Source organism: Panicum virgatum, chromosome 3K (genome assembly GCF_016808335.1).
Source record: "Panicum virgatum strain AP13 chromosome 3K, P.virgatum_v5, whole genome shotgun sequence".
Taxonomy (NCBI): Eukaryota; Viridiplantae; Streptophyta; class Magnoliopsida; order Poales; family Poaceae; genus Panicum; species Panicum virgatum.
The window spans coordinates 55785849-55805225 of NC_053138.1; the positions used below are offsets into that span (position 1 = coordinate 55785849).

The following is a 19377-nucleotide window of genomic DNA, read 5'->3' on the forward strand; positions in this document are numbered from 1 at the left end:
TAAAATTTTATGCCAAAATTTTTAAAACCCCAACTGAATTTGTTTGATTTTGATCCATATTTTTTATTTTCATGTTTATCAGTGAGGTCCGAAAATTTTTGGCAACCGGAATTGAAAACCCATGCTAGTAGTAATCAAAGGAAGTGAGATCCTTTGTGTTGTTTGGTCGACTGTGTTTATTTGTGAGGATGATATGGAATCCTACGTACACATGACATTCTTCTGAATTCTGATTGCACAAAAATGACGTAATTTACAAAACATTTTTTCGGAATGAAGCAAAAAAATTGGTTTCTGGATATGCATCCATCATTGTTGTTCATGCTCTGAGTAACAATATTTACGTAAAACATCAAAAATAATATCCTGACAGCAGCAAAGCTCCTATGTGGCCTTCCATCCGGAAGCTTCTTATGGGCCCGACTCCCGAGCAGCCCGTCATACTGAAACCAATTTGCCGTTGGGCCTCCTTGAGAACCAGACCATCTACCAAGTCTGACGTTCCTCAAAAAAAAATCTAAGTCTGACGCGAAACAGCATGTAATTACAAGAGCCTCGGTAGCTCCTGAGGTTCTGGATTCGATTTTCTATAGAAGCGAATATTTTTAGATTTAACGATATTGTGCATTCAGTGGTAGGCGACGTTCCCGTCGACAGCGAGGCGCCTGTGGTGACCAGGGTTCACCAAACCGGTGGGAACCGGTCCGGCCCGGTTCCGGTTTGGCCCGGTACCAAACCGGCCCAAATTCAAAATTCAAATTTAAATTAAAAAAATGAAAAATTGTCAAAAAATTCCTAAAAATACTTCAAGGTGCGACGAATCTAATGGTGTCAAATTTTCTCAAAAATTCGTTCATTTAGTATAGTTTGCGTGGATTTGAAGTTAAACAAAAAAAACGTGCATACAAAAATATACAAATACAACGTAAAAGTAGTAAAAAAAGGATTGGAGGGTTCATTTAGACTAAAACATGTTATACAAACATTCATTTAGTATACTTTGCGGGCATTTGAATTTAAACCAAAAAAGAAAAAAATTTGAATTTGGCCGGTTACCAGTCAAACCGACCGGTTATCAGTCAAACCGGCCGGTAAACCGGTCAAACCGACTGGTATACCGGTACGAACCGTTTGCACAGATAATTTTAAATTCAAATTTGACTTCGACCGGTTTGGACCAGTTTCCGGCCAAACCGGTCCTGTAACTTAAACCCTGGTGGTGACTTCGTCAATCTCGAGGATTTGCTGGCTCAGTCTCGAAGATGCTCATAGGGGTAGGGTTTACGTACGCATGTTCATAGGGGTGTGAGTGTGCGTGCATTGTGAGTGTCGGAGTTGTACTGTGTGATCTAAAAAAAATCTACCAAGTCTGACCATTTCTTGTTCTCCTTTCAGCAAAATCAGGCAAACGCTAACAAATGAATCCATCCAAAAGATCAAGATTTCATAATAGACTTCATGAGCCGTTGAGATGGACTGACCAATAGATCTATGAAAAGACGTTCTCACACTTCGTAGCAGCTTGAAGACACAAGAATTCATCCAAAATCACAGCACAAGCAATAAATGAACGCCTAATGAAGGCGAAACCAGACAATCTGGGCACAACGCAAATATTATCCACAGCATGGCAACACAGAGCCTTAATTTGCGTTTCCCAAATCAAAGAGAAACATAGAACTTGTGAAATTTGCAAGGGAGCCAATATAAGGAAACTACGACGAAAGGACAGCATGAGATTTTTTGAACAAGTTTCTCTAACAGAATCCTAAAGTAATATCGATTGTGACCTGGATGACACAGACCAAATTGTATTTAATTACGTCCAGCCTAGCTATTAAAACAATTTCGTACAAGTACAGTACGCCCAACTACTATTCCTTGTCAACCCTTCTAGATTGTATTGTCCAACTCTAAAATTTTTCTGAGTTCGTCATCTTTGTCATTATCAAATTCTCTGAAAGTTCTAAACCATACTTCCAAACAACTTTGGAGGACTGCTTTGGCCACTAAATTTTTTTAAGGTTCACCAGTTAACTACTTAGTGCATTTCTGTTTTTTTTTGGAAAGGGTAATAAAACAAATGAATATTATTATATTATTATATTGTATTTCAGTTCTGTAATGGATACCTGGGTACTTTGGCTACCGCATATGGGAGTCCTTTTTCCCATCCTTCTACCATCCAAAGTTCAAGCATGTTTCACGTACGAAACATTAATACAAGTAATTTGAACTACCGGTGGATTTTTCAGTTGTTTTTTATTCAAATAATACCCCATGTGGCATGAGTCCTCTTCTATCCTTGGCCTTTTGGATAAGTGGGATCCAGCCAGCACGATCACAGTATAAACAGGGACACAGGGTACCTGACTAGCTGATTTTGCTTCCTGCTTGCTAGTCTCTGAAAACAAAAATCTCTACAAATAAAACTCCAAGCGTTCATTCTTCAACGCTTCTAGAGCACATCCAGGTCTGAATTTTCCTGGTCCAAAACATGTGATCTCCGCAGTCTCTGAATTCCACACCAGCCAACAACCCGGTCCACTCTTGCTTGCGCGCCCCGGCCGCCACATCTATATATAAGTAACCTTGATGCTTCACCGTTCAGCACACACACAATCACCCAACAAAGACTCTCATCAGTGACCAGTAAGTCTTCAGTTCTTCAACCGACTTGTAGCCACCATGGTTGTCGGCAAAGTCACACTGGAGTACTCGGTGGCCGTGTCGGTCGAGCTGCTGTGGAAGGTGGTCTTCTCCGGCGACGTGTCCATCCTCACCAAGGCCTGCGTCGGAATGATCGACGCAGTAGAGGTCGAAGGCGACGGCGGGCCTGGGAGCGTCACCACCATGAAGCTCAACCCTGGTAGGTATCAAGCCAGAAACAAGGTGCCTGGCGTCGTGTCACCGGTACTCGTCGCCTGAATCTTTCATGTTTCTGGTTGCAGCTGTGGGCGACGCAAAGGTGTTCAAGACCAAGCTCCTGTCCCGCGATGCGGCGGCGCGCGTGGTGAAGTCGGAGATGGTGGTGGAGGGCAGCGAGCTGGCCGTGAAGTATAAGTCGCAGGTATCCGAGGTGAAGGTGGTGCCGGCCGGCGAGGGCGCTAGCGTGGTGCACATGACGGTGGAGTATGAGCTGGTGGACAGCACGCTGCTGCCGCCGGAGGAGGAGGCCAGGATTGGGCAGGGCTACCTCGGCCTCATCAAGAAGGTGGAGGAGTACCTCGTCGCACACCCCAGCGAGTTCGCCTAAAGCTACCATAAGCATCATCGTGGCCATGGGGCTAGAGAAATCCGTGTTAAATAATGATGGTGATCATGCCATGGGTATGTTCTTGATTTGAAAATCGGAATAACGAGAGGAAATGATCCTCTGCCTGGTCGGTCGATTGTGCTTGTGTGGTTGTAGGGAAACAACAGTTTCAGTTTTTGTGAGAACACTTTATGTTCTATGTTCTTTTTTTTGGTGCGTGTCACCTGCGAGTCAATACCAGTTTGTATGTCTTCCTCCAGTTGCAATGTTTGGTGAGAACCTAGGATGCACGGATACGGGTACGTGTATCGGATACGATATGTATCGGATACACGGATACGCTATTTCAAGAAAAACACCAATACGCGGATACGGATATAAATTTTTTAATAGAAATAAAAACATACAGCAACTTGCAGTCTTATAAATAATTTAAAACTTAGTTCCAAACAAGCAAGCATAATAGTCTCATAAGTCATAAATAACTGAAATCATAGTTCCAAACAAGCAAACACAATAGTAGTAAATAACATAACAACAAATTGCATCCTCTAGACTAGATATATCTTCAATCCGCATCCTCGTCGACCGTCATAATCTCATCTTCATCTCCTGTTCCTGCATCTTCAAAAGACACACTCTCCAACACAGGTTCTTCAATAGATAAATCAGCCACTTCTAGAATTCCAACACCGGTCAATGATTCAAATGCACCCCCTCCTACATCCCACATTGCTGATGGACCGGTCTTGTAATCTTCTACCTTTCTTGATAAAAGCCTTAGATTGCTATGGACAAAAACTAGATCTTCAGCTCGCTCAGGAGTTAGTTTGTTCCTTTTCATGCTATGCATGGAGCTATAAGTGCTCCAATTTCTTTCACAACAGGAAGAGGAGGCCGGCTGATTGAGTAGCTTAAGAGCTATTTTTTGCAATAGAGGAACAGACTGTCCATGGTTTATCCACCATTTAACTGGATCCAACACCCATATATCATAAATGGCATCAAAATCATTGAGTTCTTCTGAAGATGTGGCAAACTTAGAATACTCAACCTTCACCTGATTCAGGTCTTCAGTGATGGGGAAAAACTTATTGAAACACTTCATTCTCATTTGTGATATTTCAAGATCCTTGTGTGGGGGTTTACGTCCGGCACGTTCATTGAGCCAATTCTCATGATAATATCTGCAATATTGATTCAAAATTCAGTTCATGATGAGGTATATAGTGAAGGTGCAGATATTGATTAGAGAAGTATAATACCTTGGGTTAAGTGAGTGTGCAAGACAATGAAGTGGCGTGTTGCTTTTTGTCCAACGACCAATCAATATGTCATAGACAACTGTGAAGAAAGAAGATTTCTCATCCTGTTCCTTCTTTTCTTTATTGTATATCACCTTCTTCACATTCTCTATCATTGTATCCCACATCTCATAAACCAAGTGAAGGCAAGGCTTATCTGTGTCAGCTAAACGCAGCATTTCATAGATGGGCTCAGTAAAATCAACAATGTATGACACATTCTCCCACCACTGGTTGCAAAGAATTTTTTTCCCTCACATGCCTTGCTAGACCTGAATTGTCATCCCTATAACTCTCCCATGCATCACTAATTACCATGGTTTGGAGTGCCCTCTTGACCATCAGAAATCTTTTCAACATGACCACAACTGAGGCAAATCTTGTTTCAGCTACAGCTAGAAGTTTCAACTTACTAAACTCATTAAACATGGACAGCCTCATGCCATGGTTCATTATATAATTCTTAATCATACTAGCATCTTGAGCTATTAATTGGATCCAATTCAATTCATCAAAGACAACAGATTCTTCATCATTTCTAGGTACCTTAGCAGCACATATATTTTTCAGAGCAAGATTCAGAGTGTGAACAACACAAGGAGTCCAGAAAATGTTGTCATATTTCTGCTGGACAATTAAACCCGCACCTTTGCAATTTGCAGCATTGTCTGTTATGATTTGGACCACATTTTTGGCTCCAACTTCTTCAACTACAGCCACTAACTTGTCAGCAATGTACTCCTTTGTCTTCTCTTCACCTTGGGCATTTAATGCTCGCAAGAAGATTGGTGAAGTCTCAGAAATAGCAATGAAATTGATTAGTGGCCTTCTTTGTGCATCAGTCCATCCATCTGAGCATATGGTAACTCTCTTTTCCTGCCATACACTCTTTGTCCTACTCAGCAAAGTCTCAACATGAGTCATTTCTTGCTTAAGCAAAGTTGTTCTCAACTTGTTGTAACTAGGAGGTACATAACCACTAAGATTGTGATTTGCTGCAAATTTGAAGGCTTCCCAATAATATGGACTTCTTGCAATATTGAAAGAAAGTCCACAAGAGTAGAATAGCCTTGCAATCAAAGCATCCATGGTATTGCGAGTGTCCATGTCAAATGCCTTCTCAATTGCTGAACACCTCAACTGCTTCTTCACTGGATAACCAGTGCTGCTGCTGCCTATCATATTTTGTGTGCTCCCTGTGGACAATGGAACATCTCTGTCCTTTGATTTACTTGCCTCATCTTTAGCCTTTGCAACCTCACTGTTCAGCTGAGATAAGACGGACTTTGTGACCTTGGCACATATCTTGATTCCACCTCCTTGAACCCGAAGCAAGTGACTCTTTACTCTAGAGTAGCTTCCACCATATTCTTCCCTGCAATACTTGCAACGCCATCTAGCATTTCCTCCAGTCCCTGCCCTCTCTAATAGCACAACATGATTCCACAATGGATTCTTTTTCATTTGCTGCGCATCAATTTGAATCGGAGCACGTTCATCACGTCCAGCCATCTTCTAGAGTAGGTACTAGTGCTACTGGGAGAATGCAAAGCCAAAAGAAAAATCTATCACTATCAGATCAGAGATTCAGAGGGTGAATGTAGAAGCATAGAAGGGAAGGGAAGAAGGACTTACCCAATAGTCAGGAGCAGAGGCGGAGGAGAGGCCGTGGGGCCGTGGGGGAACAGGGACGGCGGAGGAGAGGCCGTGCGGGTGCAGCAGAGGCAGAGGAGAGGCCGTGCGGGAGCAGGACAGGCGGCCGGCGCGTCGGCGGCGTTGCGCGGGGTCGCCGGCGTCCGCGGCGTCGGGCGGCGTCGCAGGTCGCGCTGGCGGATGCGGGAGTAGGGCACCCCCCTGGCGGCTGCTGCTCGTGGGATTGGGAGAGTGGGAGGCTTAGGGAGTTATGGTTATACCTGTGTTGTGGGCTGAATGGGCCAGAAATTATGTTGGGCCGTATCCAAAGTGGCCCATACGTATCCATACGCGTATCCTATGCACAAAAGTATCTAAAAATAATAAAAATCGCCGGATACGTATCCGAGACGTATCCCAGCCGTATCCGTATCCGATACGTATCGGATACGGGATACGCTAGGTGAGCGTAGTATCGGCGCATCATAGGTGAGAACTGGCCATGAAAATTGTTTGAAGCCAGCCACAATAATGCAATCAGATTATATTGCTACTCCATCCGTCTAAATTGTAGGTTGTTTTTACAAATCTAGAAACATAATAAATTTTTGCTATGAACCTAAATAAACATTATATCTAGATGTATGGAAAAAATTATGCATCTAGATTTGCTAAAATGACTTATAATTTGGAATGGATGGAGTAAATTACATAGTGTTCCAGACATCACAGCAGTAGACATGGCACCGGTACTTCTAGAAGTTTGTAAGGTAAAATCAAGATAGTTGCCATAGAATGCACACAGTTTCACACTGTTTTGCAAGAACCGTACGGATTCCACTGAGACTTTAATGTAGAGTAGTAATCAATTGGTGAAAGCGATGTTCAACAACTATTGTATTCTACAAAGGTGTAAGATAATAAACCTCTACCTATGCATACCCTGAATCTTTATTTTATATCTATCTATCTATATTCTATATATACTATAAAGATCCAAAACTTTTGAAAATGTTTTTCGCCTATATTTGGCCTGCTTTACTGTTGGGATCTAAGTTGCGAAACGCAAACGAAAGGATAAAAACAAATGAATGAAGTAGGAGACAATTGGTCAATGGAACAATAGCGATAGCGTTATATTCCAGAAGATTCAACCCCCTTACAAGGTAGACATGAGGGGGGTATAACTCGGACCTTCATTACATTATTCCGGAAATATCCTGGGCGTCTATTGAGGTATATTCTGGGCATTTGGTATACAAATTGTCCATGTTCACGTATTCACGTTTGTCATGTGATCTTGCGAGTGACCTTCAGGCTTACTCTATATTAAAGTTTTATTGTAATCCGTGCGGTTCTTACAAAACTGGGTCATTCTACATCAGCTAATTAATTTTACCTTACCAACTTCTAGGAGTACCGGTGCCATGTCTACTGATGTGGTGTCGGGACACTACGCAAGTTAAAAAAAATAAGCAACCACCACCAACCTTTCAGTCCGCAAGACTTAATCCGAGACCTCTTGACTCACCCATAGCTTCCTTGTCACTCCACATACATAGCATATGTGATTCTAATTCGAATTGGGATGCTATTATGTTGAAGTAACCCATGGAGGATCCTTTAATCTGGGTTGGCAACATAGGGCGACCATTTAGTCTAGTTTGGTGGTACCAAGCGCGATTAAAGGTTTGGACTTTTACTCCCGGTTGGAGCTACCAAATGAGACTAAAGAGACCCCCCCCCCCCCCCCCCCCACACACACACACAACCTCACCACCACCACCACAATGCCCAGCCGTTGGATCACGATTAAAGTCTTCATTAGTCGCAGCCCCGACAACAATCGGAATAAATGTGAAAGATCAAAGACCATTAATTATGTATTAGTGAATCATTGTGACTGGAGGAATACATAAACAGTGGTATTGACTTGCAGGTGACACGCACCAAAATAGGAACATAGAACCTAACGTGTTCTCACAAAAACAGAAACTGTTGTTTCCCCACAACCACACAAGCACAATTGACCGACCAAGCAAAGGATCACTTCCTCTCGTTATTCCGATGTTCAAATCAAGAACACACCCATGCCATGGTCACCATCATTTAATTTATTTAACACGGATTTCTCTGGCCCGATCGCCGCAACGGACGATGCATAATGGCAGGTAGCTTTAGGCGAACTCGGTGGGGTGCGCGACGAGGTACTCCTCCACCTTCTTGATGAGGCCGAGGTAGCCCTGCCCAATCCTGGCCTCCTCCTCCGGCGGCAGCAGCGCGCCGTCCACCCGCTCGTACTCCACCGTCATGTGCACCACGCTAGCACCCTCGCCGGCCGGCACCACCTTCACCTCGGACACCTGCGACTTGAACTGCACGGACAGCTCGCTGCCCTCCACCACCATCTCTGACTTCACGACACGTGCCGCCGCATCACGCGATAGGAGCCGGGTCTTGAACACCTTTGCGTCACCCACGGCTGCAACCAGAAACAAGAAAGATTCAGGCGAGTACCGGTGACACGACGCCATGCCCCTTGTTCCCAGCCGGCTTGATACCTACCAGGGTTGAGCTTTATGGTGGTGACGCTCCCGGGCCCGCCGTCACCGTCGACCTCCACGGCGTCAATCATGCCGACGCAGGCCTTGGTTAAGATGGACACATCGCCGGAGAACGCCACCTTCCACAGCAGCTCAACCGACACGGCCACCGGGTACTCCAGTGTGACTTTGCCGACAACCATCGTGGCAACAAGCAAGTCGGTTGACACTGATCAGTGTAGAACTGAAGACACACTGGTCACTGATGAGAGGCTTTAATTTGTTGCGTGATATTGTGTGTGCTGAACAGTGAGGCATCAAGGGTTACTTATAGATGTGGCGGCCGGGGCGCGCAAGTAAGATGGGGAGGTTGGAAGCAAGAGTGGACCGGGTGTTGTCTGGTGTGGCATTCAGAGACTGCGAAGATCACATGTTTTGGACCAGGAAAATTCAGAACTGGGTGTGTTCTAGAAGCGTTGAAGAATGATTGCTTATTGGAATCTTATCTATTCGTACAAAAAAGGGCTAGTACGAAGAGAAAGTCAGCCAATCAGGGATTTAGTTTATACTGTGATTGTACTGCCTTGATCACTGTCTACAGTTATTTCTAAAAACCTTGTGAATCTTCAGGTCACTGTCAGGCAGCGTCAGCAGCCCCTAAATCTGAACACCGCAGATATCTTCAGATGGAAGTGGACGGCAGATGGCCAATTCACTACTGCCTCAGCTTACAGAGCTTTCTTTCTGTTCAACAGGCGATCCCAGGAGCCAAGGAGCTGACCAAAACACGAGCTCTAGGTCGATGCAAATTGTTTTTCTGGCTTGCTATTCACAATCGCTGATGGACTGGTGATAGAAGAAAATAGAAGACATAACTTGCAGGATGTTGACAAATGACAACTGCACCTTTTGTGATCAGCACTCCGAGAGGATCTTCCACCTTTTGACTGATCGCGTACTGGCTAGGGAAATTTGGTACTTGGCGCTTAGAAGATGCAACCTTCAAAGATACGCTCCATCTTTGGCTAACTCAGATTTGGTCGACTGGCGGCTTCTCTTGCGAAAGCAATTAAGAAAAGAGATGCGGAAAGCTTTCGGATTCTCTGGTAGTTCTAGTGGCTTGGTTGATCTGGAAAGAACGCAACCAGCGAATCTTCCAAAAGGTGAAACTTCCTGCAGCTGAGCTGGTGGATTCAATACTAGACGAAGCAAAAGGTTGGTAATTTGCAGGGATAGCGCATTTTTCTATGCTTTTCCCTTGGCTGCCTCAGGGATAACACGGATTTCTCTGGCCCCATCGCCACGACGGTGCTTATGGTAGCTTTTAGGCGAACTCGCTGGGGTGCGCGACGAGGTACTCCTCCAACTTCTTCTTCTTGATAAGGCCGAGGTAGACCTGCCCGATCCTGGCCACGTCATCCGGCGGCAGCAGCGCGCCGTCCACCCATTCGTACTCCACCGTCATGTGCACCATGCTGGCACTCTCGCCGGTCGGCACCACCTTCACCTCGGACACCTGCGACTTGAACTGCAGGGCTAGCTCGCTGCCCTCCACCACCATCTCCGACTTCACCACGCGTGCCGCCAGAGGACGAGGCCAGGATCGGGCAGGGCTACCTCGGCCTCATCAAGAAGGTGGAGGAGTACCTCGTCGCGCACCCCACCGAGTTCGCCTAAAGCTACCATGAGCATCGTCCGTTGCGGCGATCGGGCCAGAGAAATCCGTGTTAAATAAATTAAACGATGGTGATCATGGCATGAGTGTGTTCTTGATTTGAAAATCGGAACAATGAGAGGAAGTTATCCTCTGCTTCATCGGTTGGTTGTGCTTGTGGAGTTGTGGTTGTGGGGAAACAACAGTTTCTGTTTTTGTGAGAACACGTTATGTTCAATGTTCCTTTTTTGGTGCGTATCACCTGGAAATCGATACCAGTGTCCATGTCATCCTCCAGTTGGAATGATTGGTGAGAAGTGGGAAGTCAGCCATAATAATGCAATTAGATTATATTGCTGCTGCATCCGTTCCAAATCGTAGGTCATTTTCGCAAATCTAGATAAACACTATGTTTAGATGCATAGAAAAATTATGCATCTGGATTTGCTAAAATGACTTACAATTTGGAATGGAGGGAGTACGTTCAATAGTGTTCCAGACAGCACACCAGTAGACACGGCACCGGTACTCCTAGAAGTTCGTAAGGTAAAATCAAGATAGTTGCCATAGAATTCGGGCCGGGCAAATATAACTAAGAATCGAGGCCGAACTGAAAAAAACCAAGAACCGAAACCGAGAGAATTCGGTTCTACTTTGGTTCCTGATTCTGAAGAACCAAATTTACTCGATTCCTTCGGTTCTTTGGCTGGTTAACCGAAGAAGCGAACCCAGGGCAAATTTAGCCTAGCTGGTAAAGGCCCAACTAAACCGGCCCAACATTGAAACCCTAGCTAAACCCATCCGCCCATCCTAGTTCCACATGGTGGCCACACTCCCATGCTTCGCTCCGACAGTCAGGCCCCATTGGCACCCCGCGCGGCGTCCATCCCCCGGCCAGCACCCGCTGCCCCACCATTCCGCTCTGGCCTCCGGTTCGTAGGAAGCCTCGTCTTGCATCCGGCTCCTGCCCCGCTAGGACCCTGCGCCACAGAGCGCGTCTAGTGGTCCGGCCCCCGACATGACCGACCGAGAGCTAGGCGCAAGTGGGTCCGATGCCGCCACGACCGGCATAGGGGCCAGCGCGGAGGATCCCCCATGGCGCCTCCACCTTACCGCCACCTGCTCCTCCTTCCTCTCCGGCCCCGTCATGCGCTGCCCCTACTCCAAGCCCAACCTCCACGGCTCCACCTACCCCAGCTCCGCTCTTAGCCTTGGAGATCCTCAATGGCGGGGGAGGCGTAGCTCGATTGTTTGGTTCCCTCAGTTAGTACCGGAACCGAACCGAACTAACCGACACTGAAGTTGTTCGGTTCTTGATTCTGAGAAGAACCGATCGGTCCTCATATTCCAAGAATAGAACTTCTTTGAAAACCGAAGAACCAAACCGATCGATTCGGTACTAAACAAAAGCCCAGGGCTACATAGAATGCACACAGTTTTGCAAGAACCACACGGATTCCAGCGAGACTTTAATGTAGAGTAGTAATTTATAGGTGCAAGCAATGTCCAACAACTATTGTATTCTACCAAGGTGGAAGATTACAAACCTCCACCTATACATACCCTCAATCTATATTTTACATCGATATATATATAATATAAAGATACAAAGCTTTTGAAAACGTTTGTCACCTATATTTGGCCCGTGCCTTACCCCTCATATTAGACTCACGTGTTGGCGTCGAGAGAGGTGTGGTGAAAGGTAGACCCATAGAAATAGCATGTTCCAGAACATCTGCCAAAAAGTTTTTTTTGTCACCCACCTACACATACTCCTCTACCACGCGCACCTGCCTTAGTGCGAGCGCCCGTGCACCTCCACCACACGCGCCCTGACTGAATGTGTCCACCCCCGCAGACGCTTCCTCTTCTATTGTCATACATCGGTCGGCCACAATCTGTTAGGCCTCGCCTCTCATTGTCTCGCGCACGCTCTGGGCCTTCCACCTCCCCCTCCAATCCTTATCCCGCTCCATCTCCCCGCACCCCGTGCTTGGAATCGCTGACATCGCACTAGTATATTTGCTCGTTAAATCTAAAAGTCCATTATTTGAAATGTGATAATCCTCCATCTTTGTTAAAGGTAAGATTCCTAGTAATATCCAACATAGGGGTTGGTCAGTCAGGCTTGGATGAAATGTACAAGCAAAGCCTAAATAAAAGGTAGTCTAGCACAATAGTCTTATTTTCAACCCTCAAATACAAAACCAGACAACAAAGATTTTCTTTTAAAAAATAAAATTATAGTTAAATCTAAAAAATCAAAACTATTTTTATTTAGAAAATATGAAACCAGTACCAATTTTTCAAAAATGATACTATCTGTTGGTGCTCTATTTGAATTTTATTTATTCAAAACAGTAGGCATAACTATAAACGGACAAATACTAGGAACAGGGGGAAATTGAATATGGAAAGTAGAGTACCAACAATAGGTAATTTTTGTAGAAAAGTGTTGGTACTTGTTTCTTTTTTCTAAATTAAAATGAATTACTCATAAATTTTTTAGTTTAAACTTAAATATTTTTAGTTTCCACAAAATGAAAATCCACCTTTGAAACCATTCCAGTCTCCAAATTTTCCTAATTTCAAAAGTTGGATGCCGGCCCCTTGTTATCGGTTTGTACTTGAAAGTTGAAAAATCAGAATTTTATGATAATTTTTTTCCTATTTAATTATCTGAATCTATTTTGGGTGATTTTTTTATTGACTCATAGTGCCCTAAATAACCTGAACAACACGAAATCAACCCAGAAGTTACTCAGTAGAGCATCCAACCTCTACAATTACACACTAGCCCAACTATGCGAGTAAATCTAACATCCCACTGACCCACCCACCAAGTCATCTACTCCTTGTGCCTCCAGCTCGCCATTCCCACCTCTTTTCTCCTTTGCAATGGTGTCCTCCGCCTCTTCCTAGCAATCGCCGGCACCCTCTCCATGCTTGTAGCAGTTTAGATGCTGGGGCTAAAATTTTGAGTTAAACTAGTATTCTGATTCTGATTCTGACCGGTGGCTGCTGACATAGGAAAAAATATATATATTCATAGCCCTCTCAGGCCAACAACATCAAAAATGGAAAAGTCTATCAAATGACTTTCAAATTTAGCGAAACAACTCAAACGCTAAAAGAAGAATCAATCCAAAATATCAATATTTCATAATAGACTTTATGAAATATTGGCAAAAGTTATGGCTACACAACCCCTGAATATTTCTTTCAGGAGGGCACTGATGGATAATAAACTTGTCGAATGGCAGGATCTGGTAGCCTAGATCGCTCATGTCAGTCTGGTGGATGGCACAGATACCTTTAGATGGAACTTAACCAAATCCGGGGTATACACAGTTCGATCTTTGTATTTGCATCTTATCGGTAGACAACCAACTTTTAGACATCAGTTCATATGGAAATTAAAGATCCCTCTAAAAATCAAGATTTTTCCTTTGGTATCTTCAAAGGGGCATAATCTTAACTAAAGATAACCTCGCTAGGAAAAATTGGACAGGAAGTCAAAACTGTTGTGGATGTAATAGTAATGAGACTATTAAACATCTCTTCTTGGACTGCCCATTATGCGAGGATGGTTTGGAGGGTTATCTTTTTTTTGCTACCGGTTTAACACCGCCTAGATCGATCAGCCAGATGTTTAGTTCCTGTCTCTCTAATAAGCATATTAAGATTAGACAATTGATTTGGGTAGGGGTTGCTGCTGTTTGCTGGGCTATCTGGCGTAGTCGGAATGATATTGTTTTCAACAAAACTAAATTTAATTCAATTATGCAGGTTATTTTCAGGGGAACATATTGGTTACGTTTCTGGGCGCAGTTGCAGCGTAACGAGCAGGCCAGGAACACACTCTCCTCACTGAGCCCAAAGATTGAGATGGTCGCTCTGGAACAAGCGCAAGGAGGGTGGAAGCACAATTATTGTTTGCTTTAGTTTCGTTTGCTCTTGTTTGAGACTGGTTTTGCTCTGTCGTTCTTGTTTTAAAACTTTGTAATAATTGGTTGTGTACGTCCCTCGACGTAGAGGCCGGATGATGCTCATCCTTTATCTAAAAATATGACTTTATGAATGATGTAGAGGAAATCAAGGTGAGAGATGAATCAGAGCAAGAACTCTATATTTATGGTGATTTTGAGATGGACTGAGAAAAATGTTTTTCCTTAAACATTCTCACAAGTCCTAGCACGTTGAGGACATGAGAATTTATCGAGTCTGCTTGGTCGCATGCAGTAGCTGCACCGGGGATGCGTCTACCGCTGCAGCTGCCACCCCCAACTGCGGCAGCTGGCCAGAAGCAGCAGCCAGCCACCGGCAGTTGCGGTTGTTTTGGTGCTGCACAAGCGATAAATGAACAAGCAAGAACTCGTGAGTATTGGATTCATCCAAATATCATCCATATAATGGCAACACAAACCCAGAACTCGCATTTTGCAAATCGTAGAAAACACTCATCTGGCAAGAAATTTGCAAGGGGCCGGGGGCAAATATGGAAGCTACGCTATGATAGGAGAGATTTTTTTTGAAACTTTTCGTTTGTCCTTCTTAGAATTCTAAATAACTATCGATTGCGACCTGGATGACACATCCTAACTTGTAGATACATCCAGCATATGAAAACAATTTCATATATACAAAGCATGCACCCAGCTACTATTCCAAGTCAACCCTTCTAGATCATATTATCCAAATCTAAAATTCCCCGAATTCATCATCTTTATCAGCATCATTCTTTCAGAATCTTCTAAATTGTATTTCCCACATTGGAGGACTGCTTGTCCAGCATTACTTGTATCTATGGTCGTTCACCAGAATACTACATAGTGCATTCATAATTTTACATCAAAAAATACAAAAAAAACAGATGAATATTAATATTCCTTTCCTGCTATCTACGTGTAATAAATCCGCGAATACTTTGGCATTGGCAACCGCCTATGGGAGTCTTTTGTACTTTCACCATTAGTACTTGGATCCATACAAAACTTTTAAGTCCCTGACTTAGTCCTCTTCTATCCTCAGACGACTTTTAGAAGGCAGCACAATCACATTATAAACTAAGTCCCTGATTGGCCGACTTCGCTTCTACTGGAAAACAGGCCAAAGGTCCAGGCCAAAGGTACCAGCTGTTGTTGCATCAGTACCGGCTGCAACAGCAGCTGGTACTTTTGGCTTGGACTGGGCGCAAGGGAGGGATATTGGTACCGGGTCATGGCACGACCCGGTGCCAATACTAGAGCCCAGGCACCGGGTGGTGCCTCCAACCGGTACCAAATGACGACGGCGTCAAAGGCACCGGTTCGTGGCATCACCCGGTGCCCATTGTGCAGCTGAAGGCACCGGGTAAAGCCACGACTCGGTGCCAGACATTCCTCCTTCTTTAGGCACCGGTTGGTAATATAACTCGGTGCTCATGCGCTAGATTTGGCACCGGGTTGTTAGCACCAACCGGTGCCTTTGGCCCGTGCCTATAAATAGCCCACCCTCCTCCAAGCTGCTGTGAACTCACTGTTCATGGCAGCCAAGTGAGGGGAGGGGAGGGGAGGGGAATTTTTGCAATTTCTTTTTGAAAGGTTAGTATTTTTTTCCTCCATGATTTAGAAATTAATTGTTAGATGTAGTTATTTAGTTTATAGTTGTTATATTAATTATCCTTGCAATTAGTTTATTGTTATATTTAGATGTAGCTATTTAGTTTATAGTTGTATTAATTATTCTTTCATTTAGTATATAATTATTGTTATATTAATTAATGTACATGTGGTAATAATATTTATTTAGATGTAGTTAGCAATTTGGTTAATTTGCTATTATTTTATAGATGTGTTATTTTTTATATGTAGTTAGCAAGAGATTTAATTAATTATATTATTATAATGAAATGTACAATTATAATAAGTTAGTGATTTATTAAAGGGAAAATATAAATATGTAAAAAATTGTGAGATAGCGTATTTAATTTTAGGTTAAATTGTGTATTATGAATGAATTATTATGACAATCTATGATGTATATAAATGAATTGTGAACCCAGATGAGCCGGCAATGGATGTACATGGCCGACCGGCGTTCAAAGGAGTTCATGGATGGCGTGCATGAATTCATAGAAGCGGCCGAGAAACACAAGTATGGCGGTTTCGTTTGTTGCCCATGCAAATTCTGTAAGAATGAGAGGGATTACTCATCATCAAGAGCCATCCACCGTCACTTGTTCAATAGTGGTTTCATGCCGAACTACTATGTTTGGACCAAGCATGGAGAAAAAGGAATTATGCTGGATAATAATGAAGAAGAAGAGGATAGAATTTCTGACTTTGCAGCTAATTATGGTGAATTTTTTGATGACACTGCAAATGGGTGAGCCTGAAGAAGATATTGAAGGACACGTTGTAGAAGATGATCTGGGTCAGATGCTGCATGAAGCTGAGGAAGTTTGCAAAACAGAAAAGGAATCGAGAGATCTGAAGTGTATGTTGGAGGACTACATAACATTATTGTCCCCAGATTGCAAACAAGGCAACAAAAAGTTGGGTACCACACTGGAATTGTTGCAATAGAAGGCATCAAATGGTTTGTCTGACAAGAGATTCGAGGAGTTGCTGAAACTTTTAAAAAACTTACTCCCTGAGGGTAACACCTTGCCCGAAACAACATATGAGGCAAAAAAGGTTGTTCGTCCTTTAGGATTAGAAGCACAGAAGATACATGCTTGTCCTAATGACTGCATCTTATATCGTGGTGAATATGAAAATTTGGATTCGTGCCCTGTATGCAACGCATGTCAGTATAAGATCCCTCGAGATGATCCAGGCGATGTTGACGGGATACGTATCAAGAAGAGGGTGCCTGCAAAGGTGATGTGGTATTTCCCTCTAATACCACGTCTGAAACGTTTGTTCATGAACAAAATGAATACAAAATTGATGCGATGACACAAAGAAAAACGTAAGCAAGACAATATGTTGAGACACCCCGCTGATGGGTCGCAGTGGAGAAAGGTGGACAGAACATTCCCAACATTTGCAAATGATGCGAGGAATATAAGATTTGGCTTAAGTACAGATGGCATGAATCCTTTCGGTGAGCAGAGCAGTGGCCATAGTACCTGGCCTGTGACACTCTGTGTATACAACCTTCCTCCTTGGTTGTGTATGAAGCAGAAGTTCATTATGATGCCGGTGCTTATTCCCAGCCCCAAGCAACCTGGTAATGATATTGATGTGTATTTGAAACCACTGGTTGACGATCTTCTATTGTTGTGGAATGAGGAGGGTGTTGCTATATGGGATGCGCACGCAGAGGAACATTTTAACCAACGTGCATTGCTTTTCGTAACAACCAACGATTGGCCCGCACTAAGCAACCTGTCCGGACAGTCTAATATGGGTTATAGGGCAGACACCCATTGTTTAGAAGAAACCGACAGCATGTATCTGAAGCACTGTAGGAAGATAGTGTATATGGGTCATCGTCGATTTCTTCCAATCAAGCACCCATTAAGGAGGAGGCATGATCACTACGGTGGAAAGACAGATCATCGTACGAAACCTAGGCACCATTGTGGGAAAATGGTGTTTGAAATGGTTAAAGATGTAAAAGTAGTATTCGGAAAAGGACCTGGCAGCAGATCAGTGCAGAGTGATGACGGAAGCGCACCTATGTGGAAAAAGAAAAGTATTTTTTTGGGATTTACCTTATTGGGAAGTCTTAGAGGTCCGCCACGCAATTGATGTGATGCACCTAACAAAGAATCTTTGTGTGAACCTTTTAGGCTTCCTTGGTGTCTACGGTAAGCCTAAGGATACACTCGAAGCGCGGCAAGATCTTCAATGATTGAAACAACGGGCAGTCCTACGTCCAGAAAAAAGGGATAAAGGACGTCATTACCTAGGTCCTGCGTGCTACACTCTTAGCAAGGAAGAGAAGCAAAGTATGTTCCATTGTTTGAACAGTATCAAGGTTCCATCAGGCTACTCTTCGAACATAAAGAGGCTACTAAATCTGAAAGAGAAGAAATTCACACACGTAAAGTCCCATGACTATCACGTGTTGATGACACAATTAATTCCAGTTGCACTAAGAGGTATTCTACAAGCTAATGTTTGAGCAACAATCATAAAGCTTTGCGCGTTTCTCAACGCAATTTCTCAGAAGGCAATAGATCCATCGAGTCTAATCAGGCTACAAGAGGATGTTGTCCAAAATTTAGTTAGTCTTGAGATGATATTTCCTCCATCATTCTTCAATATTATGACACATCTTCTAGTTCACCTGGTCAAGGAGATTGGTATTCTCGGTCCTGTTTTCCTTCATAATATGTTTCCTTTTGAATGATATTTTGCAGTCCTAAAGAAATACATTCGTAATCGGGCTCGTCCCGAAGGAAGCATTGCGAAGGGTTATGTCACAGAGGAGGTCATTGAGTTTTGTGTTGACTATGTGGATGAACTCTGTCCAATTGGTGTTCCAGTATCACAGCATGAGGGTCGACTGATTGGAAAGGGCAAACTTGGAAGAAAATCAGTAAATGCCACCGATCATGCCACATTGAGCAAAGCACATCTCACAGTTCTGCAACAATTAGCCTTGGTGGCTCCGTACATGGAGGAACACATGCAAATGGTCCGAAGCATGTACCCTTCGAAGTCTGAGACATGGATTACAAACCATCATAACGATACGTTCGCCATCTGGTTGCAGAAGGAAGTCATGGCCAACGATGAAATTCATGAGTAGCTAGCTTGGCTGGCCAGGGGTCCGGCAAATTCAATCTTGATGTACCAAGGATATGAAATTAATGGACACATATTTTACACAAGAGCCCAAGATAACAAGAGCACCAATCAAAATAGTAGTGTTAGTATAGATGCCACAGACTCTAGTGGACAAACAAACTCATATTTTGGTTACATTGAGGAGATCTGGGAACTCGACTATGGGCCGCTGAAGATCCCTCTATTTCGGTGCCAATGGGTTAAG

The 19377-nt window shown here is 43.7% G+C and overlaps 2 protein-coding genes and 1 long non-coding RNA gene across 3 annotated transcripts; 1 reads left to right on the plus strand and 2 right to left on the minus strand.

The window, feature by feature from the left end:
* The first annotated feature begins 2380 nt into the window (after window positions 1-2380).
* On the plus strand, window positions 2381-3515 carry LOC120699744 (major allergen Dau c 1-like). The gene is made up of 2 exons (XM_039983804.1): window positions 2381-2869; window positions 2952-3515. The coding sequence occupies exons 1-2, from the start codon at window positions 2689-2691 to the stop codon at window positions 3254-3256; spliced, it is 486 nt and encodes a 161-aa protein (XP_039839738.1). The 5' UTR covers window positions 2381-2688; the 3' UTR covers window positions 3257-3515.
* LOC120699745 lies at window positions 3468-6752 on the minus strand. Its single transcript, XR_005685583.1, has 2 exons — window positions 6690-6752; window positions 3468-3536 (listed from the first exon to the last, which is right to left on the minus strand). It is a non-coding gene; the product is annotated as an uncharacterized LOC120699745 (long non-coding RNA).
* Window positions 6753-8050: 1298 nt separating this feature from the next.
* LOC120699746 (major allergen Api g 1, isoallergen 1-like) lies at window positions 8051-9030 on the minus strand. Its single transcript, XM_039983805.1, has 2 exons — window positions 8758-9030; window positions 8051-8674 (listed from the first exon to the last, which is right to left on the minus strand). The coding sequence occupies exons 1-2, from the start codon at window positions 8936-8938 to the stop codon at window positions 8370-8372; spliced, it is 486 nt and encodes a 161-aa protein (XP_039839739.1). The 5' UTR covers window positions 8939-9030; the 3' UTR covers window positions 8051-8369.
* Between the last annotated feature and the right edge of the window lie 10347 nt (window positions 9031-19377).

What these genes read in the sequence shown, in the direction of transcription:
- LOC120699744 (XM_039983804.1), top strand. Translation starts at nt 2,689, where the DNA reads ATGGTTGTCGGCAAAGTCACACTGGAGTACTCGGTGGCCGTGTCGGTC. An exon ending in CACCATGAAGCTCAACCCTG is followed by an intron (nt 2,870 to 2,951) that starts GTAGGTATCAAG and finishes TTCTGGTTGCAG; the next exon opens with CTGTGGGCGACGCAAAGGTG.
- LOC120699746 (XM_039983805.1), bottom strand. Translation starts at nt 8,938, where the DNA reads ATGGTTGTCGGCAAAGTCACACTGGAGTACCCGGTGGCCGTGTCGGTT. An exon ending in CACCATAAAGCTCAACCCTG is followed by an intron (nt 8,675 to 8,757) that starts GTAGGTATCAAG and finishes TTCTGGTTGCAG; the next exon opens with CCGTGGGTGACGCAAAGGTG.